The sequence below is a fragment of the Periophthalmus magnuspinnatus genome, chromosome 11 (assembly GCF_009829125.3).
Source record: "Periophthalmus magnuspinnatus isolate fPerMag1 chromosome 11, fPerMag1.2.pri, whole genome shotgun sequence".
NCBI lineage: Eukaryota > Metazoa > Chordata > Actinopteri > Gobiiformes > Gobiidae > Periophthalmus > Periophthalmus magnuspinnatus.
In genome coordinates this window covers 29798409-29823868 of record NC_047136.2, presented here as the reverse complement: position 1 = coordinate 29823868, position 25460 = coordinate 29798409, and the positions used below count along the sequence as shown (strand labels likewise).

At 41.4% G+C, this 25460-nt stretch overlaps 1 protein-coding gene across 2 annotated transcripts in view; it reads right to left on the bottom strand.

The window, feature by feature from the left end:
• Positions 1 to 25043, bottom strand: part of LOC117378761 (collagen alpha-1(XIV) chain-like) — a 141065-nt gene extending 116022 nt beyond the window's left edge. For both annotated transcript variants that reach the window (XM_055225455.1, XM_055225457.1), the window contains exons 1-5: positions 24919 to 25043; positions 20039 to 20132; positions 9104 to 9214; positions 7111 to 7254; positions 2499 to 2570 (exon numbers count right to left, since the gene is read on the bottom strand). In XM_055225455.1, coding sequence (XP_055081430.1) covers positions 2499 to 2570; positions 7111 to 7254; positions 9104 to 9214; positions 20039 to 20108 — 397 coding nt within the window. In that variant the 5' untranslated portion in view covers positions 20109 to 20132; positions 24919 to 25043. The remainder of the gene's footprint in view (positions 1 to 2498; positions 2571 to 7110; positions 7255 to 9103; positions 9215 to 20038; positions 20133 to 24918) is intronic.
• Between the last annotated feature and the right edge of the window lie 417 nt (positions 25044 to 25460).

Below are 25460 nucleotides of genomic sequence, written 5' to 3'. Positions count from 1 at the left end.
CCGGAGTACCCGGAGGAAACCCATTCAGACATGGGGAGAAACATGAAAAACTCCACACAGAAAGGCCTGGGCGACCTGGGGATCGAACCAAACCTCTTGCTGTGAGGCATGAGTGTTGCCACTCAGCCATCATGCTGCTTACACACAAAAACAATCTCTACAGTCTCAGGGTGCTGAATTTGTGATGGAAACCGCCATGCATGGTCAGGAGCTTTCGGGTCTTAACATCTATGGTCTGTATCTCCTCCTTTGACCAGCTTATGATTCCTGCTGGTTATCTGATTACTGGCAGGGCGTAGCTGTTTATTGCCTGGGTCTTGTTCTTGCCATTGTGCTGACTCCTTAGGACTTGCCTTACTCGTCTCAGGTATTTGGCCGTGGCTTTTGTTTCCTCTTCAAGGTTGCTATTGGCTTGTGGGATACCAAGGTACTTGTAATTGTCCTCAATGTCTGCTATTGTCCCTTCTGGGAGGGAGACCCCTTCTGTGTGGACTACCTTCCCTCTCTTTGTCACCATTTGGCTACACTTCTCAAGCCATGACATTCCAGTGCTGTAGATCCTGGTGGTGTGAATCAGTGAGTTGATGTCTCGCTCATCCTTAGCATACAGCTTGTCATCCATGCAGAGGAGGTGACTGACGGTAGCCACATTCCTGAGTCGGTATCCATAGCCAGTGTTGCTGATGATTTGGCTGAGGGGATTCAGACCTATGCAGAACAGTAGTGGGGACAGTGCCACTCCTTGGTATATGCCACATTTGATGGTCACTTGTGCAAGTGGCTTGCCATTGGCTTCAAGGGTGGTTTTCCACAACCTCATCGAGTTTGCAATGAAGGCTCTTAGAGTCCTGTTGATGTTGTACAGCTCCAGGCATTCAGTGATCCATGTGTGTGTGGCATTGAGTCGTAGGCTTTCTTGTAATCAATCTAGGCAGTGCACAGGTTGGTCTTATAGGTTCTGCAGTCTCGGGTGACTGTTTGGTCTACCAGGAGCTGGTGTTTGGCTTCCCTGGTATCTTTGCCGATGCCCTTCTGCGCTATGCTTATGTACTGATCCACGTGCTCACTTATCTTAGCGACGAGCTTCCACATGAGCTTCCATGTTGTCAAGAGATGGTTGGATGGGGTTGTACCCTTTGAGGGATCCTTCTGGATCAGTCCCATCCATAAGCAGCTGGTTCATTTGTGCTGCCAGGCGCTCATGGAGAGCAGTGAGCTTCTTTAGCCAGTATGCGTGGATCATGTCAGGGCCTGGTGTGGTCCAGTTTTTCATGCCTGAGACTCTTTCCTGGATGTCTGCCATTGTGATGACTGAATTCTGTTCGGGAAGGTTGCTGTGGTCTTCTCTCAGAGCCACCAGCCACTGTGCATCGCTCTTATGCGATGCCTCCTCCCATATGTCTTTCCAGTACTGTTCAGTTTCCAGCCTTGGTGGGTCTGCTCTGGTGTTATGGTCACTTGCACAAGTGCACAAGTGCACATCAAATGTGGCATATACCAAGGAGACGAACTGTCCCCACTGCTGTTCTGCGTAGGTCTGAATTCCCTCAGCCAAATCATCAGCGACACTGGCAATGGAATGATACCGTCTCAGGAATGGGGCTACCATCAATCACCTCCTCTACATGGATGACATCAAGCTAAGAATGAGCGAGACATTGACTCACTGATCCACACCACCAGGATCTACAGCAGAGACATTGGAATGTCATTCGGGCTTGAGAAGTGTAGCTGGATGGTGACAAAGAGAGGGAAGGGAGTTCACACAGAAGGGGTCTCCCTCCCAGAAGGGACAATAGCAGACATTGAGGAGAGTTACAAGTACCTTGGTATCCCACAAGCAAATGGTAACCTTGAAGAGGAAACAAGGAAAGCAGCCATTGCCAAATACCTCAGACAAGTAAGGCAAGTCCTAAGGAGTCAGTTCAATGGCAAGACCATGCATGGCGGGTTCCATCCCAAATCCAGCACCCTGAGACTGTACGGGAGCCGAAAGGAAGGAGGCCAAGGACTAGTCAATGTGAGAGCCACAGTCCAGGATGAAACAGCCAAGATCCATAAGTACATCAAGGACAAGGCTCCAATAGATGATGTGCTCAACGAATGTTGAACAGGAACAGCAAAGGTACTGCGCAGAACCCTCAAGCTCCCAGGCCTGTGGTAGAGGACCCAAGCGTGGCAAAGAGAGGGGATGAGACCACTCGGGAAAGGTGAGGAGATTTTTATATATATATATATATATATATATATATATATATATATATATATATATATATATATATATATATATATATATATATATATATATATATACACACACACACATTGAGTTGTACTGATTAGATAAATATGAAACAGCCTCAGAAGCATACACATGTTTTAGACTTTATTGTTTTGCACCGATCAAGCACATGCACAGAATATCTGTGAATTAAAACACTTTTTCTGTTTAAATATTCATATATGAAACAGTTGTTATTTTCAATATAAATTCTTACCTTCTGAGATCTCGTTGTTCTCTCGAGTGGCAGTGGCAATGGAGCTGCTTTGAGATGCCACTGAAGACTGAGCTAAAGCAAAAAAAACAAGGTATAGTTAACATGGAGTAATCCCTCATTCATCCAGGAGTGGTTCAGTGTAGAGATCATGATGTTTCAGCTCCATCCAGAAGCCATGTTATATTTGATTGCAAAAAGACAGGCCCAATGACCACCAATGAAACCTTCTCTACAAGTTAGATTTAACATAATGAGATTTTTAATTAATCTTTTACATTAAAGGTGCACTGGCATTGGAGACCGTGTCTCTCTTTTGTTTAATCTCTACATGCTGCCATTAGTCCAGAGAGAGAGAGAGATCTATGTCTCACTTCAGCAGGTGAATATGGACCACTGGATTCACTCTGCCACTGCATCCAACAGATCAGTGTGTGGAGGCAAAACAACTTTCTCCAGCTAAACTCAGACAAGACTCAAGTCTCTGGCCCACAGAAACAAAGAGAAAGTGTCAGCAGTCACCTTCATTCTCTCTCTCTAAAACCTTTAAATAAGGCTAGAAATCTAGGGGTAATAATGGACTCAGACTTGAACTTTAACAGCCACATGAAATCAATATCATCTGTAGTTTTTTACCATTTAAAAAACATTGCAAAATCGAGCGTTAAGACAGATGCAGTACATCCACCTGCTGCTCGGGTCCTGACTAGAACCAGGAAGTACTTCACACATGTGTCCTGTGCTCAGGTCTCTGCACTGGCTCCTGTGGTTCAGAGAATAGACTTTAAAGCAGCTCTGCTTGTGAACAAGTCTCTCCATGGACCAGCACCAAAGAACATCTCCCACATGTTAGAGCCACATGAACCATCTCACACTCTGAGGACTTCAGGGACAGGCCTCCTGCTGGTGCCCAGAGTCAGGACTAAACATGGAAAATCAGTGTTTCAGTATTATGTAGTTAAAACCTGGAACAGATGTGAGAGAGGCCTCTACTTTGACGATGTTTAAATCCAGGCTTAAAACACTTCTGTTTATCTGTGCATATGACTGAAAGGGTTTTGTTCTGCACTCTTCTGTTTTAATGTTAATTTTATGATGATTATTTGTAATTATACGTTTGATTTGTTGCATTAATGTCTTTCTTATTCTGTAAAGCACTTCGAATTACTTTGTGTATGAATTGTGCTAAATAAATAAACTTGCCTTGCCATTGCCTGAAATGTTCCATGGTATGGCATAAAAATGATCTATCTTCAAGGCTCCAGATTTACATTTTACATTTTCCAGGAGCACAGTACCACCTGACTGAAATCTTTTAGGAGCATGGGCAGAATATTTAGGGGTGCATGCTATGCAATGATATAACTTTCTCTTTTTTGTTCTAGTTTATATAATAGACATATGTTCATATGCTTTAATAATATGTAAATGTAATGTAGCATGTATATAGATGTTTAATGCAGATATTTTGAGCAGGAAATAAGAAGTAAAAGCCATTTGTAAAACAAATCTGGCTTGAAGATAAATCATAATTTAAACAGAAAATAAGAATTATCTAAATTCTTATTATCTGCATGTAGATTTACTTTATATACTCATGTAGATTTACTTTATATACTATAGCCTTAGTAAAAGTGTTCTCTACTCTTCATTCATATCTGAAATCACTTGAAAGTAACAGGGACACTGCAGCTTGTGAACAGCAGTATAGCAGTCACTGTGCAGGCACTGCCTGATGAACACTCTAAACTCCTTAGCTTCACTTTAGTCACCGAAACTACATTCCCTGACCCCTCCACAACGTGGAGAGAGCTGACAGAGGTGACTGTACTTACTGCTTACTGCAGGATAAGAGTGTACAGCGGCTGCCTTCACTCACTGAGGGTGTGCAGGTGTTTATAGGTCATATATATAGGTCATATATACAGTGGGTACAGAAAGTATTCAGACCCCCTTTCAGTTTTTCACTCTTTGTTATATTGCAGCCATTTGCTAAAATCATTTCAGTTAATTTTTTTCTTCATTAATGTACACACAGCACCTCATATTGACAGATAAACATAAAATTGTTGAATTTTTTTGCAGATTTATTAAAAAAGAAAAACTGAAATATCACATGGCCATAAGTATTCAGACCCTTTTCAGTGACACTCATACACAGTGAGGCAAATAAGTATTTGAACACCCTGTGATTTTGCAAGTTCTCCCTCTTAAAATTCATGGAGGGGTCTGAAATTTTCATCGTAGGTGCATGTCCACTGTGAGAGACATAATATAATTTTGTAAATAATTTATTTGTATGTTACTGCTGCAATTAAGTATTTGAACACCTGAGAAAATCAATGTTAATATTTGGTACAGTAGCCTTTGTTTGTAATTACAGAGGTCAAACGTTTCCTGTAGTTTTTCACCAGGTTTGCACACACTGCAGGAGGGATTTTGGCCCACTCCTCCACACAGATCTTCTCTAGATCAGTCAGGTTTCTGGGCTGTCGCTAAGAAACACAGAGTTTGAGCTCCCTCCAAAGATTTTCTATTGGGTTTAGGTCTGGAGACTGGTTAGGCCACTCCAGAACCTTGACATGCTTCTTACGGAACCACTCCTTGGTTTCCTGGCTGTGTGCTTCGGGCCATTGTCATGTTGGAAGACCCAGCCACGACCCATCTTCAATGCTCTAACTGAGAGAAGGAGGTTGTTCCCCAAAATCTCGCAATACATGGCCCCAGTCATCCTCTCCTTAATACAGTGCAGTCGTCCTGTCCCATGTGCAGAAAAACACCCCCAAAGCATGATGTTTCCACCCCCATGCTTCACAGTAGGGATGGTGTTCTTTGGATGGTACTCGTCATTCTTCTTCCTCCAAACACGGCGAGTGGAATTAAGACCAAAAAGTTCTATTTTGGTCTCATCTGACCACATGACTTTCTCTCATGACTCCTCTGGATCATCCAAATGGTCATTGGCAAACTTAAGATGGGCCTGGACATGTGCTGGTTTAAGCAGGGGAACGTTCCATGCCATGCATGATTTTAAACCATGACGTCTTAGTGTATTACTAACAGTAACCTTGGAAGTGGTGGTCCCAGCTCTTTTCAGGTCATTGACCAGCTCCTCTGTGTAGTTCGGGGTTGATTCCTCACCTTTCTTAGGATCATTGAGACCCCACGAGGTGAGATCTTGCATGGAGTCTAGAGCCCTCCACCAGTTGGGGCTTTATGGCAGAGTGGCCCGACGGAAGCTTCTCCTCAGGGCAAGACACATGAAAGCTCGCATGGAATTTGCCAAGATGGTGAGCGATAAGATTGTCTGGTCTGATGAGACCAAGACAGAACTTTTTGGCCTTAATTCTATGTATGTGTGGGGAAAACCAGACACTGCTCATCACCTGTCCAATACAGTCCCAACAGTGAAGCATGGTGTTGGCAGCATCATGCTGTGAGGGTGTTTTTCAGCTGCAGGGACAGGACGACTGGTTGCAATAAGGAAAAGTGAATGCAGCCAAGTGCAGGGATATCCTGGACGAAAACCTTCTCCAGAGTGCTCAGGACCTCAGACTGGGTCGAAGGTTCACCTTCCAACAAGACAATGACCCTAAGCACACAAATAAAATAACCAAGGAGTGGCTTCAGGACAACTGCGTGACTGTTCTTGAATGGCCCAGCCAGAGCCCTGACTTAAACCCAATTGAGCGTCTCTGGAAAGACCTGAAAATGGCTGTCCACCAACGTTCACCATCCAGCCTGACAGAATTTGAAAGGATCTGCAAGGAGAAATGGCAGAGGATCCCCAAATCCAAGTGTGAAAAACTTGTTACATCATTCCGAAAAAGACTCATGGCTGTATTAGCTGAAAAAGTGCTTCTAGTAAATACTGAGCAATAGGTCTGAATACTTATGGCTGTGTGATAATTAAGTTTTTCTGGTTTAATAAAAAATGTCAACAATGTCTTGTTTCTCTGTCAATATGGGGTGTGTACATTAATGAGGGGAAAAAATGAACTGAAATGATTTTAGCAGATGGCTGCAATATAACAAAGTGAAAAATTGAAGGGAGTCTGAATACTTTCTGTCCCCACTGGAGGTCAGTGTCATGTGTTTGGTTAAAACTTTCCTAGGGGAGAACCACTAAACACCCTGTTTTTTGTTAGTGATGCCAATCTTGAAAATTTTTATGGATCAGATATCGGTTCCAAGATCACGGTTCAGTCGATATCCCATTTTGGTGTGTGCACTGGTGTGATAAGACAGTTTACTGGACAATGTTGGCCAAAAATTATTATTATTACAGTTATTCTGTAGTTACTTTAAATGCTAAACAACAGTTACAAAACTCATTTGGATAATTTTGTACCATACGCTCGTTTAAAGGAAATATTTTCAGTCTCCGATAGTTACAGCCATCAGTATGGAGTATCAGTAACGAAACTGAAAAAGCTGGAGTGGTGCATCTATAGTTTTTGTGCCGTCTCTGTATGAACTAGGGCCCCTGACCCTAGTAAAAAGTGTCAATATCTGCCAAAGCTTACTAGAAAATAAATGTATTATTCTGAATGAGTGCAGATTAGTGGCTGGACAGCATCATGATTTAAAATAGCATGGTTTTTGATGGTTGTACCTTCGAGCTTGGCCTGTAGGGGCTTGCTCTCATCGCCCCCTCTCACGGCGTAGATGTTAAAGTTATACTCTTTAGATGACTCAAAGTTTTCTATGACGACTTTAGGGTCCTGTTTAGGCACTATGACCTCTGTCTCTGCTCCACCTGAGGAAAAAAATAAAATATATGGTTAGGTTTGACAGAGAAAATGCACTGTCGTGGTGTGCCAGCTCCATACTTCCAGCCTCACACTGCCAGTCCAACACGGCCAGCTCCACACAGCCAGCTCCATACTTCCAGCCTCACACTGCCAGCTCCACACTGCCAGGTCCACACAGCCAGCTCCACACTGCCAGCTCCACACTGCCAGCCCCACACAGCCAGCTCCACACAGCCAGCTCCACACAGCCAGCTCCACACAGCCAGCTCCACACAGCCAGCTCCACACAGCCAGCTCCACACAGCCAGCTCCACACTGCTAGCTCAGCTTGTGTTATCTTGTGTCATCTTGTGTGTGGCTATGTCATTAGAGGTATAATACTCCCTACAACAGAAACATAGCAGGCTTGAATGGACAATACCAAAATATCAAAAACCCAAAAGGGTTCTGTGTGAATGGACCCTGTTTTTCTGTCACCTGTTTCCATTTAAATATCTATTATATTTTTTTAAAAATTTAATGATTTACTTTGGATAGTGTTGTGACAGGGTTGTATTGAAAGTCAGATACTAAATTATATTTAAATTAGTGTCAAAACTAGATACTAATTTGAGCAGGTATCGATACTAAAAATGTCACATTCACAGGACAGAAATGAACCTTTCTTGAATATGTTTATGATGATCTTGTGTTGTATGTTTCACAAGTATAAGACATAGAGTAGTGTACACTCATGGACCACTATGAACCTACTGCACACTGAAGGATTACACACATATAACACACATGGAATAGAACACAAATTACCAACATTTAATGTGGAAAATCACAGTATCTTGTCTGAAGAAAGTGTTTTATTATCATTGTGGTATTGGAATCAGTATTGAGTATCAAGTCTATTCCTTTGTGTCGAAATCGACTGACACAGAAATTTTGGCTAAACAAAAATTATTTTAATTATAATCAACATTTTATAAAATTTTTGATGTAAGTTTTTTAATCAGTAGCAAGTGTTTTATATTCTATAACTCTCATGTCCTGACACCTCTTATTAAATGACAGAAAAATGAGGAGGGGTTTTATGTGATTAAACACTTCCTTCTGCAGTTTGAGAGTGTTTGTAGATCTCGTGTCCCGCGGTGATGTTTCTATGATATTCCTCTAATATTTTAGAGAGCAGTTCCTGCACAGAGACAGGAGCAGGACTTGGAGCCTACAGCGGTGAGCTCGTCTGGGCATGTGCAAACTGAACAGCTGAAGGAGCCGAAGGAGCTGTAAATGTCAAACCTGTTCAGACGCAGGACTTTATGAAAGTCACTGCACAACACACACACATGCATACTACACACATACTTGCACAAAGTTCAGCATCTTTTCTGTCAGTATATGAATACACAAAAGTGTTTTTTTTTCACCATAGCTTCAGAAAGTGGTGCCATTATTCAACCCCAAAGACATGATTTGACAGGACTTTAAGACAGGCAATTTTGTGGACCCAATCCTATGGATCCTCATCTCTGATTGGTCAGAGACTCATGTTCTTATTATATTAACCTGGTACGGAGCAAGTTATCAGTTTCTCACTAACTCTCCAATCCAACTTCAGAGTACAGACCTCAGGTCAGGACCGAACTATACTGTAAGTGATCAGGTGTTCTTTAAATTCAAGTTGTAGTGCAAGTGAATAGTAAGCTCAAAACCAGGTCTAAACCCGGACTAAACCAGGTCTAACCCCAGTCTCTCTGACCTGTGCTGTAGGTGACCACAACTAAACCAGGTCTGAACCCAGTCCAAACCAGGACTAAACCAGGTTTAAACTAGTTCTAAACCAGGCCTAACCCCAGGCTCTCTCACCTGTGCTGTAGGTGACCCTGTATGAATCGAAGTTGCCTTTGGGTTCTTTCCAGGATACGTGGACTTTGGTGGGACCCAGGACTTTGGCTTTGAATCTTCGAGGTGATGAAACTAGAAACATCAGAAAAGAAAAACATTAAGATGAAAACATACAGTATTTAATCAGAAAATGTTCAACACAATTTAACATTCACAACCCAATGCAGTTCCCATGCAAATCGTTTGTCCACGCCCAACAGCACTAGACACAGTTCAACTTCAAATCCTGGTGTAGTCCTGGTTTAGTCTTAGTTCAGTCCTGGTTCAGTCTTGCTTTAGTCCTGGTTCAGTCCTGGTTTAGACCCGGTTCAATCCTGGTTCAGTCCTGGTTCAGTCCTGGTTCAGTCCTGGTTCAGTCCTGGTTCAGTCCTGGTTTAGACCTAGTTGTGACCTGATTCAGTACTGGTTGAGACTTAGCCAGTCCTGGATTAGTCCTGGTTCATTCCTGGTTTAATCTTAGTTTAGTCTTGGTTCAGTCCTGGTTTAGTCTTAGTTTAGTCCTGGTTTAGTCTTGGTTCAGTCCTGGTTTAGTGTTGTTTTAGTCCTAGATTAGAACTGGTTTAGTCTTAATTCAGTCCCGATTTAGTCATAGTTCAGGCTAGTTAGTCTTGGAATAGTTCTGGTTTAGTTCTAGGTTTAGCCTGGTTTAGCTCTGGTTTCACCTGGGTTTAGTCCCTATTTATTAAATTTAGACAAGGATTTAGTCCTTATTTAGTCCTGATTTAATCCTGGATTACCCAGCAGTTGATATTTCTTGATTAGTTGAACCGTGCCAAGCAAACAGTATTCACCATATTTCAGTATTTTAAATTTTCCATAACTGAGAGAGACAGAGCCAGTATCTCCACAGGACGATACCTGAGACCAGACCAGGTCCACCAATGCATTAAAAAGAAAGACTCATTCAACTCTTGTCTATCTGCAGTTTATTCATTTTAAATAACAGTATCTTCATCAATGCACTTTTGTGGTTAATTTGCTCTAATCTTGAATTATAACAGTGTACAAATTACTTCAGATTTTTACTGTCATCTAAAAAGTATTTACTATAAATCTATTTTTATTGGTTTATAAACAGTAATTTGAGTGTGTTCTGCTGCAGTAAATTACTGTACTTTATAGTCTTAATTAAGTCATGTTTAGGGCCCAGTTTAGTCTTGTTTTAAGCCTAGTTTAGTCCTCTTTTAGACCTAATAGTCCTGAGTTAGTTCAGGTTTGATTTTTCTTTAGTCCTGCTTTAGTCCTGCCTTACTCCTGCCTTACTCCTGGTTTAGTCCTGATTTAGTCCTGGTTTAGTCCTGCTTTAGCCCTCATTTAGTCCTACTTTAGTCCTGGTTTAATCCTGGTTTAGTCCTAGTTTAGTCCTGGTTTAGTCCTGGTTTAGTCCTGGTTTAGTCCTGGTTTAGTCCTAGTTTAGTCCTGGTTTAGTCCTGTTTAGTCCTGGTTTAGTCCTGGTTTAGCCCTCATTTAGTCCTACTTTAGTTCTGGTTTAGTCCTGGTTTAGTCCTACTTTAGTCCTGGTTTAGTCCTGGTTTAGACTTCTATAAAATGGCTGTAAAATCCTAGACAAAAGAATTGTGTGAGTGAATGAGACTTTAACTTTTTAATTCCATTTCAAATCCAACAACACAAACCCCAAACCAGACCAAACTGAGCCAAAACCCAGTTCAAAGTCTGATCAAAGACCAGGTCTAGATGATCCCCCTGAGGTCTCTTTGTTTTTGAACACAGTAGAGTGACAGGCACGTCGCAGAGAGGATCTTTGTCAGAGGTGGTTCACCACAGTCACAGCCCAGAGTGGCTGCTCCTGTCCCTGTGGTGAGCTCTGCACCACAGACATAGGTTAGTGACTGCTCCTGTGATGATCTATGACTGAAGTATTATAGTAATTAGACTCCCACTCAAAACAGCTAAGATACCTTTAACAAACATTATCATAACATAAGTTTAAGGTGTGTAATTTTAGTTTTTAACCAACACTTAACTTCAAAAAAATTCATTTACAGAGTTTGGTTTATAATGGATTTAAAGGGCCTATATTACACTATTTACTGCTCTATGCTATAACGTTGTTTCCTCATCAAACTCATACCTGGAGTTGTGCTTTGTTTCATTTACACACATAGACTGCATATGTAAGTGAACATAGCTAACCCACTAGCCATTGCCTTCCAAACAGGAAATGAGCACTTTCTATTGAAAAACAGTCACCAAACACTATGGGTGACGTCACACTCACTGAGTCCACTTCTATTAGACAGTCTATGTTAACACAAAAATCCAATCAAATGTAATAGGTCTTTTCTCAAATGGACAATACTCGGTTCCACCTTGTGACATCATGTGGTAACACAGGAAGTGCTACACTTTATTTTTAAACTCCTTCACTAGAATCATTTGTATAATTTCAGCCATGGGATTGAAAATTTCTATTGAACTCAAAGTACTGAAGGTAAAAGGGGCTGTTAACTTGAAAACTACTACTTCATGACATCAGAAGGTTGAACAGAGCATTTTTAGCTTTGGAGATGTTACAGACTGATAATAAAGTGTTACTTAAACATGAGTGAATGAAACAAAACACAACTCCAGGCGTGTTTTTGAGGGGATAACAACATTATAACATAGCTAAAAGCACACTTGTGTCAATTATGTGTCATATAGGACTCAAAATTGTCCCAAAATATTGATCAGTCCTATGCAAAACTCTGTAGTAGTTTTAAGCTAATTTATGATTAGCTTCTTCAGTTCTCACAGCATCCTGGTAAAGATTCAAATTTCTTTGAACCTACCTGGATGATTGACTGATTAAACGGATATCTTTATAACAGCTACTTTATGTTGCTTCCAAAATAAAAACATACAATGGAAAATTTGGTGATTATTTTGTGGTGAACCGCCTCTGTGTTTTCATCCAATTGTAGACTCATGCAAACCAGTCTCCCAAAAACAGGCATATTTAACCTGGACCAACCTGAGGAGGGCAGACTTCAGCAAGTGTCTCTGAATCTCAAAGTAAATTACCAATTACTTCCAAAATGACTTAAAAAATCAACTTTTTTCACGTTTTGAAGGAAATGATCTTAATTTAATGATGATGAAGTAGTGTGAACCTTTGAGGAGAGAGTGATAAAGATGGAGAGATGGAGAGAGAGGCAGGAGAGATAGCGGTTATGAGAAGGGTTTGTTTTTTTTCTTCTGCACAATGCTGCTGAATCCTACATGTTTGACCGATTAAAAAAATAAAACAGGAGAACAAGGTGAGTACAAAGCACATGGAAGGCAAGGGAAAATTTTCCCAGAGCAATGGTGTTTTGAAAACAGGAGAATAAAGATCACTCAAACACGCATGACGCTTCCATGATCCGAGCAAAGAACAGTACTGTCACTGTAACCAGAAAAGTTTTAAATTGCATTTTCACAGGCCTTGGTGATAAACAAGATTGGGTAGCTCTGTTTATTGAGTTAACTAAAGCTTTTGATTCAGTAGATCATAAAATCCTCTTGATGTGTCTGAAACATTCTGACTTGACAATACTCCATGAAATTGGTTCCAAAATTATCCTTTCAAACAGAACCCAGCCAGTTGGTTTAGATCAAATGTTTTTATTTTAAGTAAAGGAGTGCCCCAAGGCTCAGTTTTGGGCCTGCTACTATTTACTATATTTATTAATTCCATTGGTTGTAATATATGAGAAAGCCTCATACATGTATATGCAGATGATGCTGTTTAATATGTAAGTGGGCCATCTGTTGATCAGGCAATTTTTAAACTGCAGAAAGATTTCAAATGAAATTCAAAACTATGTGAAAAATCTCAAATTATTGAATGCAGTCTGTCTTCATCTTCAAAGCTCAAAATGCTCTGTTCCACCTTGACGTGACGTCATCAATCGGCTCTTTTCAAGTTAACAGCTACCTATTACCTTTGGTTCAGTTGAGATTGGCAATTTTGGCAAAAACACAATGGAGCACTTTCTGTATTACCACATGACGTCACAAGGTGAAACAGAGTCTCTACAGAGTTTCTGTTTGAGAGAAAAACTCGGCCTAAATCTGCAGGGTTTGTTAAACAGGTTTAAATGAAACAAAACACAACTGTGGGTATGTTTTTGGTAAGGAAATAATTGTATAACAAAGATCAGAAAATAGCGTAATATGGGCATTAATAATACATATCATGGAACAGTATTAACAGTTTAAAATCAAAATAATAATTTTATTATTGAAACAAATACTGCATCCCATGAATTACAGAAAACAATTTTCAGCCTTTTTTTCTATACTAGATTATGGAGATACATGCAGACTTCAGCCTCTATTTTGAAACCTTTAGATACACTCAGCCCTTCATTTCATCACAGGTGATGAATTTAAAACCCTTCACTGTTTACTCAATGAAAAAGTAGGTTGGCCATCACTATCTGTCAGAAGAGAACAACACTGTATAAAATGTTTTATAAGGGATCATGACGATAGAATACAAGATATAATTTTTTACAAAAAGTCCAGAAACCAGAACCATGCAGAACTGGGCCCAAATATTCCATAATGCCCTACAGAACACTCCAATGATCTTTAAGTCAAATCTGTCCATCTCACACACAACATTAATCCAAGCACACCACAACATGTGCAGATTAACCAGAGACTAGATTTCCCATCATCCACCAATCACTCACACACTCACCACATTCAAACATGCTGCGAACCTCTGGCCTTCTGACCAGGGGCTGAACACACTCGTCTGTGAGTCAGTAATAATATATGTTTGTGTCCTCGGTATTTTTTTTTTATTATTATTTTTTTTTAATGGGACTAATGTCTCTGTTCAAGGATGATTCTCTTGGACCTTATATTGCTAATGTTGTGAACTTGTCTCTAATGTCTGGTTGTTTTCCAACTGCGCTGAAACATGCTGTGGTCCAGCTACTCATCAAAAAGCCTAATATTGACCCAAATATTTTTTCTAACTTTCTAACCTTTTGAGGTTTAAGAGAAGGTTGCATATGACCAACTGCAGGAATTTGTGAAAAATTCCAGTCTGGTTTTTAATCCCAGACTATTGACTCTGGGAAAGCTGCAGTTCATTTGTTTTTAGATTTATCAGCTGCATTCAACATGGTGGATCACAGCATCCTCCTATCTCACCTGGAGACACGTGTGGCCGTTAAGGGTACTGCACTTTGTTGGTTTGGATCCAATCTGTCAAAACAGATGTTTTTCTGTGAGCCTAAGAGAGTACCCCTCCTCTGTGTGTCCCCTCGATTACGGTGTGCCCCAGGGGCTAGCTGGGGCCCCACACTAGGGCCAGTCCTCTTTGCTCTGTAATATGCTTTCCTTGGGTGATGTTTTTAGAAAGCACAATGTTGATTACATTGTTTTACAGATTCAGAAATATCTGCCAGTGACCACAATCAAAGCTCTGCAGGACAAACTCAGCCATGAGCAGACTTGGCTGAGCACAAACTTCCTGAGCTTAAATTAAAATAAAACTGAGATTGTGGTGTTTGGCCAAACTAACCCACTGCTTGTGCATGACAGTGTGATTGGTCCTCTGTCCTCTTATTGTCATCCTGCAGTGAGGAATCTTGGGGTGATTGCCGATTCTGTGCTCAAACTGGACAAGCACATTAGCTCTGTCATAAAGTCCAGCTTCTTTCAGTTGAGGCTCCTTGCCAAAGTAAAGCCTTACTTTCCCCAAGCCATTCTGAAAAGGCAATCTGCGCATTTGTATTGTCGCTTCTGGATTATTGTAATTCTTTGTATGTTGTGCTGGACCAGGGCTCCCTGCAGCGCTTACAGAATGTACAGAACGCTCGTCCACTGACAACAACTAAGAGACAACAGCATATCAACACCTGAACTGAGCAACTCTCTGAGACAGAAGCAGGAGTCACATTAGGAGCCCAAAGCCCAGACACAGGAGCTGAAAGAGGAGACTCTCTAAGTGCAGACAGAGGAGCTGAGAGAGAAGGGTCCCAAAACACAGACACAGGATCTGAGAGAGGAGACTCTCAAAGCACAGACATAGGAGCTGAGAGCTGGGCAGCAGGGGCAGAGGAGGCAGAGGGGGCTCCAGACACCAGTGCTAAGTGTGCCCTCTGCACCCACTCATGTTCCCTCTCTTCTGCCTGGATGAGGTGCTCTGTGAGTTCTCTGAACTCAAGGAGCACACGGTAATGAGTGGAGAGGAGGCAGAGAAGAGGCTGAAGGAGTAGATCAAAGCTACAGATTCTCAAAGAGCAGAGACAAAGTTGAGAAGAGCTGGAGAAGACCTACAAGAAAATACAGCACCACTCAGAGGAGCACTGCGAGTGTCAAATCACAGCTGTGTTTGAGAGAAACAGCCCCTCAGCTCCACAACCTCAGAGAGAACAGCAGCATCCAGGAAATGGAGAAACAGACCCCCACCCACAGCCCTCTGAGCTCCAGCTACAAGTCTCTGACTCCCCACAGGACTGCTCCTGAACCAGGCCAAAGTCCTAGGAAACCTGTGCTACGGAGTCTGGAGTAGCCCGCAGTTTAATCCAGTCATTCTGGACCCAAATACAGCAGAGAGATGGCTCTATCTGACAGCACCTCAGCAGTGCAACACATTGAGAAACTTCTCAGCAGCTCCCAGAGAATTTAGAAAGATTTAGTGAATACTCCATAGTCCTAGGCTCAGAGAGATTCAGATGATGGGCACACCAGTGGGACGTGGAAAATTGGAGTCACCAAAGAGTTGGTTAACCGGAAAGGAGAGACATTTACTCCACCCGAATATGGAATCTGCTGTTTAGGACATGGAGGTGTTAAATACACTAACGGCTGTAATAAACCAGTGAAAGTGCATAAGGGCCCAGGGAGGATCAGGGACTGGACTGTAATGGAGGAAACTGTCCTTATATGACACTGATCACATGACCCACCTGTATACGCACACAGGGAGCTTCAGTGAGAATATCTTCCTTTATTTTTGTGTAGGATTTTAGCTTCTTTACTTTGAGACTTTTAGCCTCGTTACTTTGATCCGTGTTTGTGCCTATCCGACCGAGTGAGGAGAGGAAAAGGTGATTCTCCACAGGAGCTTTGTGGCAGGGCACTAGGACCCAGAGGAGCCAGACGTCAACTCACCTATGACTCAGGGATAGGTCTTACGTCTGAGTATTTTTTTAATTATATTACATTACAATTATTTTCATTGGTGGGTTGTTGTATCACTACAACAACCCACCAACCCGTGCTTGTTAATGCTGTTCAGCTCCATGCATACTCATATGCACACAACATTTGACAGCATCAAGTTTCGAATTAAAACATTATTTTCTTATTTCCATTGTAATTCATTATTTCAAATGTAGTTTCAAATAATTATTTGTGTTGACCTCTACCTATTCCTGTCCATGCGCTCTCCCCATCCCACATCACAGCTGCCCAGCCACATCAGTGCATTGGCCGGCGAGGATGAGTGTGGACAGTGATGCACGCATTTTTCTCTCCATATCCCCACTCTCTCTCACTCTTTCACCCTCACTCGCTCCTAACCTGTATTACATTGGTGCAGAGCACAGGGACTGAAGCAGAGCAGGCATGGAGGAAGGCAGACATGGGTAAATCTGCTCACAGAGACATCTCATGGACAAGGGGACATGTACAGACATGTTCTCTCTGTGTTAAGCTGTAGAATCATGTGTGTTTTATTACAATCATACTAATATTTACAGAGAAATGACTCTAATGAGGAAATGACTTCACATGTGTCTAAATGCAAAGACACACATGTACTGTGGAGATGCGAGACGGTGGTCAGTATTCCTCAGATTGACTCTCTCTCTGAGAGCATGCCTCCGGAGGTGGAGGCCGGGCGGTGGAACGGCTGCACTCAGCAGATGGCCAAGAGTGACTGTGAGTTCAGCAGATTATAAAAACCTACTATTGCGAGGTGTCAGAAACATTAATAGTACAACACAGTCGAGAAATGATTCTATTATTAGCAGACATTGTTTAATGTTACTATCGTCATTTTTATGCTTTGTGTATTGAATGTATTTGACCAGAAGCAGGCCTCTGCATTTGACCCAGTGTAGTTGCATGTTGTGTGAAGAGAGGTGTTTTGACATTATGTACCTTTAAAAGTGTTTGACTATTTCAGCAGATAATTGTGATACAGGAGGTGGGTTAAAGAAGAACTTTAAATGTGCAGCAAACTGGACATAGATTTTTTTGTATTTCATCTTTCATTTTAATAAACTAAGAAAGGACTTTGAGAGTTTTCCATGTTTTACTCAGTTTTCCTTTCAGTTTGGTGAGCTTTACGCTTCAGCAGTTCTCGTCTGAATAAACATGAATGTATACTTTGCAGCTGATGTCATCAACATTCTCTGAGGGAAGTTTAGCTAACTGAAGGCACTGTTCATAAAAAAACGTACCTGGAACTACAACAGTTGAGCTGATTTGTGGTCTTAAACAAGTCTCAAGTCTCTCTCAAATAATGTTACAGTCATAAGCTAGCTAGCATTAGCCAACAGTTTTTCAGTTAGTCACGCTGTTGAAAATCAACTAAAGGGGAGAGTGGGCTTAGTGTTTAGATCCACTCTGGGATTTCCACGTTGGGATTGATTTGGGGATTGGCTCTACAAACTTGTCATATTAATCTAATCTTCAAGCCGTTTCAACTGACAACAACCTCTTTGGGGTTGAACAATGACACCACTTTTTGAAGCTATTGTGAAAAAAATAATTTCCCTTTTGTTTATTTGACAGAGAAGAAATTGGATGTTGTGCCAGTTTTTGTTTCCTGTAGACAGGCCCAGTGATTACAGAGATATTGACCATAAACCGGTTCCACACATCTGCATCTGACAGTTAAACAGCAATTTTCACCTGAGAATTCTGACATGTTGCAGTTGCGATGTCTCTTTCCCACCAGTAGGCGCATATATTTGAGCCATAGAAATGGACATAGTTAATCTGCTAGCCATCATGTTCCAAACAAGAAGTGAGCATGTTCATATTAACCCACTCTACATAGTCCTGGTGTTTATAGTTTACTATTTTCCCTAAATCAAAATATGAACATACCAGACCAATCAGGCAGCATCCTTTCTATAGGTCGCTCCCGCTAGCGTTAGCAACAGGTTTGATTGACAGAGTTGCGAAGTGTCCACACAACTGGTTTGGTGGGAGAAGGATGCTTAGCAATGCTGTCAACAGCGTTGCTCCTGATTGGCTCTTTGGTGCGATGACACAAGCTCTGATTTATTATGCCTGGTTGAAGATTATCCCTTTAAGTGCTAGCCAAGCCTCATTTGGAGCCAATGTCATGCTCGCTCAGTCCACTTCTTTATACAGTGTATGGTTTGAGCACATTTAATGTTTTACCCTCTCTCTTTCCCTCTCTCGCTCCCTCTCTCCCTCGGGCTGAACAGGAGCAGGGAGCAGGTGGAGCAGTAAACATTCACACATCATAAACAAAAATACCAACAGTACTGTGTGGTCTGAGCTAGAACCCCAGCATTCAAATGGACTAGTACGGGAGGACATCAGGACTACAGGACTGAGCATATGCAGAACTGAGACCTGGGCTAGACCTGGAACTTGGCCAAGACTAAAGAGGAAAGAAAGATAGCGGGAGATCATATAACAGAGTTCCAAAATGAACAGTAGTCAAATCTAAACTGCAACTTGAATGGTCACAACAATATCTCATCTTGTTCTGTGTAAAAGATACTCATCCTGTAGTTTAGACCTCTACCAGCATGCTCCCAAATGTCCCTGTGAGGCAGATGCCCTCGCTGTGTATCCATGGGGTCTTATTCTGTGTAAAAGCTGCTGAACCTGTAGTTTAGACCTCTACAAACATGTTCTGAAATGCATGGGATTCTTGGATTAGGTATGTGAACGCTCCTGGACAGGTTTAAAATGTAAACTTTGTATTGAATCCTAATATTAAAACATAAATAGCAAATCAAACCACAAAGAAATGTTTATAAAAATACCAAAGATGGATGCACAGAAATCAGGTGATTTACAGACTTAAAATGATAGCTCCACAGATCAGGGATGGAACAATATACAATAATGTCGTTAATCGCAATAAAAAAGGTCTATAATTACTTGTTCATGGCATTTTTAATAATTGTGATCATCGCACACGATTATAATCGCCTTTACAACACCAGACTGCTTCATGTTTCCAGTTTCAATACAATGTTTAGATGTTAGTTTACAATGTTTAGATGTTAGTTCTGGTCTTTGTCCACAAGGGCGCCCTCTGTCATAGCAATGACACTTGTTAGCGTCTGTGCCAATTCTGAATTGGGGATGGTTCTTTACCTCAGTCACTTCATGGCTCGTGGGCAGTGGATCATGATCCCAGTGACTCAAGAAGGTGAAGTCTGATGTGTGGAATTATTATGGATTTGAAAAACAAGATCATCAAAATGAGCCACCAATCTGCAAAGTCTGCCAAAAAAAAGATAAGGCTCCGAGGGCACCAGCAACTTACACGCACATTCATGAGACAAACATCCTGCATTGTTTGACAAACTTGAGCCAAAAATATCCATTGTAAGTAGCATACCATGAGAAATAATCTATTCAATCTACCGTAGTTTGTGTTAGTTTGGATTTGTATGAATCTGAGTTTATGTCGGCTTTGGCTGCACACAACATGAACACAGTGCATGCAGGGAAATGTAGTCCCGTTTTAATAAAACTTAACAAACTTATCACCTTCTCATTTGACTTCTTTAAAACAATGGTCCAACATTTGTAGATACAGATACGAAAAAAACACTGAATTAAATAAATACTTTTTCAACAAACACATGAAAAAAAAATCATGATCCAGCAAGACAGATGGGAGGGCACCTGACACACAGGGAGAGGGTGGGAGGGCATCTGGCTTACCTTGGCCCTGGGAGGGGTGGGGAAGAGCACAGAGCAGAGTTAGGGTCAGAAGCCTCAGGAGCAGATCCATCCTGGTTCAATGACACACCAAAGCCTGAGGAGCAGACACATACATGGAGGAACATTTTAAAAAACATTTTCAAATAAAAAATGGTGAAGACAAAATTGTGAAGTGAACTGCACAATTAGTTTATTATAAATGTTGTTAAAATCTTGTCTTGTCTCATTTTCGTGGGCACAATCTCGTTGTACTGTCACATTGAAACTGTGTCTCGTCCCACTCCTAGAGAAAATTGTTATCAGGACTCCAAAAAGTACTGAGCTATTCATTTTTGTCAGTACAGTCCATCCATAAATGGATCTAAAGCATGAGTGTCCAAACTTTTTTCATCAAAACACAGATGACGCAAAGGGACGATCGAAGGCCGTAGACTAAAGCTCACTGCAGTAAAAAACTGAAATATGTGCATCAATAACAGGTTAGAATGATCCACCTGACATTTATTCAAGTTTAGATTCTCAACAGAACGCACTAAATATTGATACTTCGCAGTGAAATCAGGCTTAGGGTGTTCTGCCCGTATGTTTATGACGGAATATTCAGCGGTTAATAGGGTTGTGCAAAAATATCGAAATATTGATATATCATATCGTTTCATTTAATGATACAGTATAGATATCGTGGGCTGCTGTACTGATTTACTGCCAAGAGTTTTGTTTTTGTTTTTTCCCAAATTATTCTGTCACAGCGCTACATTTGTGTGGCTTGTGTAGAGTAAAGAAACTTGTTTATGCAGAACATTTGACATTTGATTAATTGTTTTAATGATTAAAATAGTTTTATTTCATATCAACTTTGGTTTAATAAAGACTTTTAGTATCACAGCTGTGATTCAGTAAATATGTTGTGATCCTTCAGAGCCGTTAAACTGCACATGTCCCTGTGTAAATGTGGAGCTCATATAAGCTGTGGATGATGAATACTGGCCAATATAACAGTCTGATGTGTTTTTCTAGTTGGTAAAATGCACAAACCAAAATGCAGTTATGTTCATTCATCTTCAATAAATGGAAGGTAAATAAACATCATACATCAAATTAATTAATTTAATTTATTATTATTATTTTTTAAATGGGGTTGATCATTAAGTGTCCCAAAAGCCTGTATGTTTTACTGAATCGTATTGAATTGATTTAAAATATATCATATTGTATCGAATCAACAGTGCACTGTATCGAGATACGTATCATATCAGATTAAGATATCGTATTACGTTTAAGATAAGTCTGAAACTCAAGAAAAAATACAAAATGGATTTAAAGAGCACATTTTCAGGAGCATGTGATCAACCCAAGCCTTCATGGTCCTGTTTAGGATTTTCAACGAAAAGGTGAGAATGACTAACTGAAACTGACTGTAATATCACTCCTGTCATGATAACACATTTTGAAGCATGATACTTCGATACAGAGAAACATTGCAATAACTGATAATACTGAAACTACTTTATGCAACTAATAGCAGAATGTGCCAATAATTAGCCATAAAAGGGACTAATTCACTCCACCACAGCTCAGATATTATTTTATTACAGCAAAAATACTCTTCCCACTTTTGCCAAAAACAAGTGCTCAAGATAAATACTGAGGTCCAAAATATATTGTTCCAGCTTTTATATATTAAACGATTAGTCGATAAACAGTCTTTATAGTGACAGGTCCACGTAATATTGTTAGAGAGACTTGTTTAACATCGCAACTCAGCTCACCTGTTGTAGTTCCAGATAAATCAGTTCTTTATGGTCAGATTGTGTTGAAACAAAGCTACGATTAAAGGCTAACTTGAGTAACAGAGCTTCAGACAGAGCAGTGCCTACAATTAGCATCACACCTCCAGGCAAAGTTGATGACATCAGCTGCAAAGTATCAATACAGTAACATGGACCCATTTACCTGAAAGTCTATGGGCCCAGAAAAAACAGTGAAACTCTGTTATTCATTGCTTTTCGTTATGCAGAATGTCATTAAAATTATCACCTGGGAGACTGGGAGAGTTATGCAACTAGGTAAAGTTACAGGTCAGATGTGTGGAGGGACAACCCCACTCACAATAAGAATGCATGTTTTAAGATATTTTTAGCAAGCTAAACTTGTGTACAGTGGTCTCTTGCTATATCAAGGTTCACCTTTCGTGGTCTCGCTGTTTCATGGATTTTGTTTGTGCAATTTTTCAAGGTTTTTTTCAAGTGTATGAACGTGCATTGTGTTCTGCATCCTGATTGGCTAAGGGACTGTACACCACTGTCCATCAGTCTCCTCTGTGCCGTGTCTCCTGTACAGTACAGAATGTGTTCAGCCAAATTGACATAAATGTTGGATCGCAGTGTGACTCTGAAGTGCTGTATGTTTGCAAGTTTCTCCCCGACAAAACCCACAATGTCAATGAAATGTTCTGCAGAGACAAATTTCAGAAACGCTTTGGACTTAAGTGTTTCTCTCCACAGAGAGGTGCCTCTGCAGAGTCATGTGAACAGCACATTTAAAGCGCTCATCGAGGAAGAGGGATATAATATACGCAGGTTTAAAATGTGAGAAATGTGAGAAAATGTAAATGTTAAAGTCTATAAAGTGTGTGGTGAGGGTGTTTACAGCCTTAAAACATATATAATAATTGTAAAAAATAAAGCTGACTACTTTTCAGATTTCACCTATTGCACTGTACTGTGGAACATTTCAGGCAAAACAAATACATCTCCATTGAAACAAATAGGTGACAGAGCCTCCATCTGAAAGGTTTTCCAGTGTAGAAGTCGAGTTTGATACTAAAGAATAGAACTCAATACTCAATACCCAATCTGATACTACAATGATAATTTAAAAAAAACATTCTTTATTTAGACAATAGAGATTTTCCATATTAAATGATCATACTTTGTTTTTTTAGTCCCGCGTGTTATGTATGTGTGTGTCAATGTTATTCTCTGACTTTTGATATTTTTGATGAACGCTGCCCTCAACCTCTCGTTTCCCGGTGTTGTTACCTTCAAATTCATTTAAACAAAGCTGTAATTTATATAAGGTTTTGTAATCTCCTGTTTGTCCCATGTTAGAGCCATCAACTAGCTGCGGTGCTGTGATTTCCAACCCTGAGGCCAAGCATTTGAACACACCACAGTGAAACGCTCTCATTCTGTGCACACTTTAATTTCACTGCAATTTGACCATAATTTATAGACAGGAATCACACGGAGAGGAGTGCACGCTGTTGGGACAAGAACATGATTATAGTTTAGACGTTCAAACCAACACCTCTGGAATTCAACCTGCAACTTTAGACAACCTCATCCGCTCCTCTGACCCCTCCTCTGCTCCATCTGACACTCTCTTCTGCTCCTTTGACCCCTCCTCTACTCCATCAGACCCCTCCTCTGCATCCTTTGTCCCTCTACTCTTCTGACCCTCTCCCCTGCTCCTCTGTCCCTCTCCTCTACTCTTCTGACCCTCTCCTCTGTCCCTCTCCTCTGACCCCCTCCTCTGCTCCTCTGACCCTATCCTCTGCTCCTCTGTCCCTCTCCTCTAATCTTCTGACCCTCTCCCCTGCTCCTCTGTTCCTCTCCTCTACTCTTCTGACCCCTGCTCCTCTGTCCCTCTCCTCTGACCCTCTCCTCTGCTCCTCTGACCCCTCCTCTGCTCCATCTGACACTCTCTTCTGCTCCTTTGACCCCTCCTCTGCTCCATCAGACCCCTCCTCTGCATCCTTTGTCCCTCTCCTCTACTCTTCTGACCCTCTCCCCTGCTCCTCTGTCCCTCTCCTCTACTCTTCTGACCCCTGCTCCTCTGTCCCTCTCCTCTGACCCTCTCCTCTGCTCCTCTGTCCCTCTCCTCTACTCTTTTGACCCTCTCCCCTGCTCCTCTGTCCCTCTCCTGGGCCCCCCCTACCCTCTCCCCTGCTCCTCTGTCCCTCTCCTCTGCACCTCTGACCCTATTCTCTGCTCCTCTGTCCCTCTCCTCTGTATCCACTTCTCCTCCTCTTCCCCTTTGACCTCCTCCTCTGTATCCTCTTCTCCTCGGCTCCTTTGACCCTTTCTTCTGTATCCTCTGCTGTTGCTTTGCCCAAGGACATAACATGAATGGACCCTCCGGTTAGTCCTGCAACTTTCTGGTTAGTGGCTAAACGTCTAAACTGTCTTGGCTCATATTTGCGTAACCACAGTCCTGGTTTTTCTTGGATTAAGATAAGTGACATTTTTGGCTCTAGTTTTGTTGGAACAAAATAAAAAAATATTGATGAAAAGGAAGCGCCCTGAAACAGCTGCAGACTGCATATTCAACAACTAAAGAATAACAAGAGGCTTCAACAATACTAGATTATTTTGAACGTTGAACCTCTTTGAGTGGATCAGACGAGGAGCTGAAACTATTTTAAAATGTAAAGTCACATAAGCACAAGTATAAAGTCATAAAAGAAGCCCATGAGCACTGTAAAGCTACCTAGGAAAAGTCAGCCTGAGGAAACCTAAATATAGGCTGTAAAAAGCTGATATTAGGACGCATAAAGAGGAAATATAAACCGTAATTTGAAGAATGTGATCATTTTTATGAGTGACAATTTTATGGACTACAAAAGTGCCGCGGGAAGAGCGCTTTAGGTAAAACTCAAGTCAGAATTAACATTATTTTACGGATTTTAGCGGCACCATATCTCAGTTTTTCAGTAGTTTTCTCCCGTTACCCGGGTTTATCCTCATCCACCTCGTGCGCCAGGACAGGAGGAAAGACATCAGAAGAATCCACCGTCTGTCCCGCGTCATGTCAGACTCACTTGCTCGTAACGTATTTACGTTCGGTAAGTTACTAGAATAAGAAGCGCTTGCACGTACCTGCCCGGCTCGCGCACGTGTCACGTACAGGTGTCCCCGTGATGTCCCCGCGCGCAGACAGGTGAGAGGCGCGAGCTCCTCCAGGTGAGCGGCGCACGAGCGTGAGCAGAGTGAAGCGCTAGAGCACAAACTGCGCTCCTCCACGAGACCCGAGGCAAGAGGCACGAGTGCGCACGAGGGCTTCCGGTCTGTGGCGTCACTGTAAGAGCGCCAAAGTGTCAGTGACTGTCATGTGTCTGTTATGACCAGTTTAGTCTACAGGGACCAAAAAGACTTGAAACGCTTTAGTCTGTAGGACTAGACCCCTGTGGTGATTATGTTCATTCAAAAGATCACAGATATTTTAGAATCAACATAGACATCAACTTAAGGATGTTGTTTTACGCACAGACCTGCTTTAGTCCTGCTTTAGACCTTCTTTAGTTCTGGTTCAGACCTGCTTTAAACCTGCTTTAGTCCTGCTTTAGACCTGCTTTAGTTCTGGTTCAGACCTGCTTTAAACCTGCTTTAGTCCTGGTTTAGACCTGCTTTAGTCCTGCTTT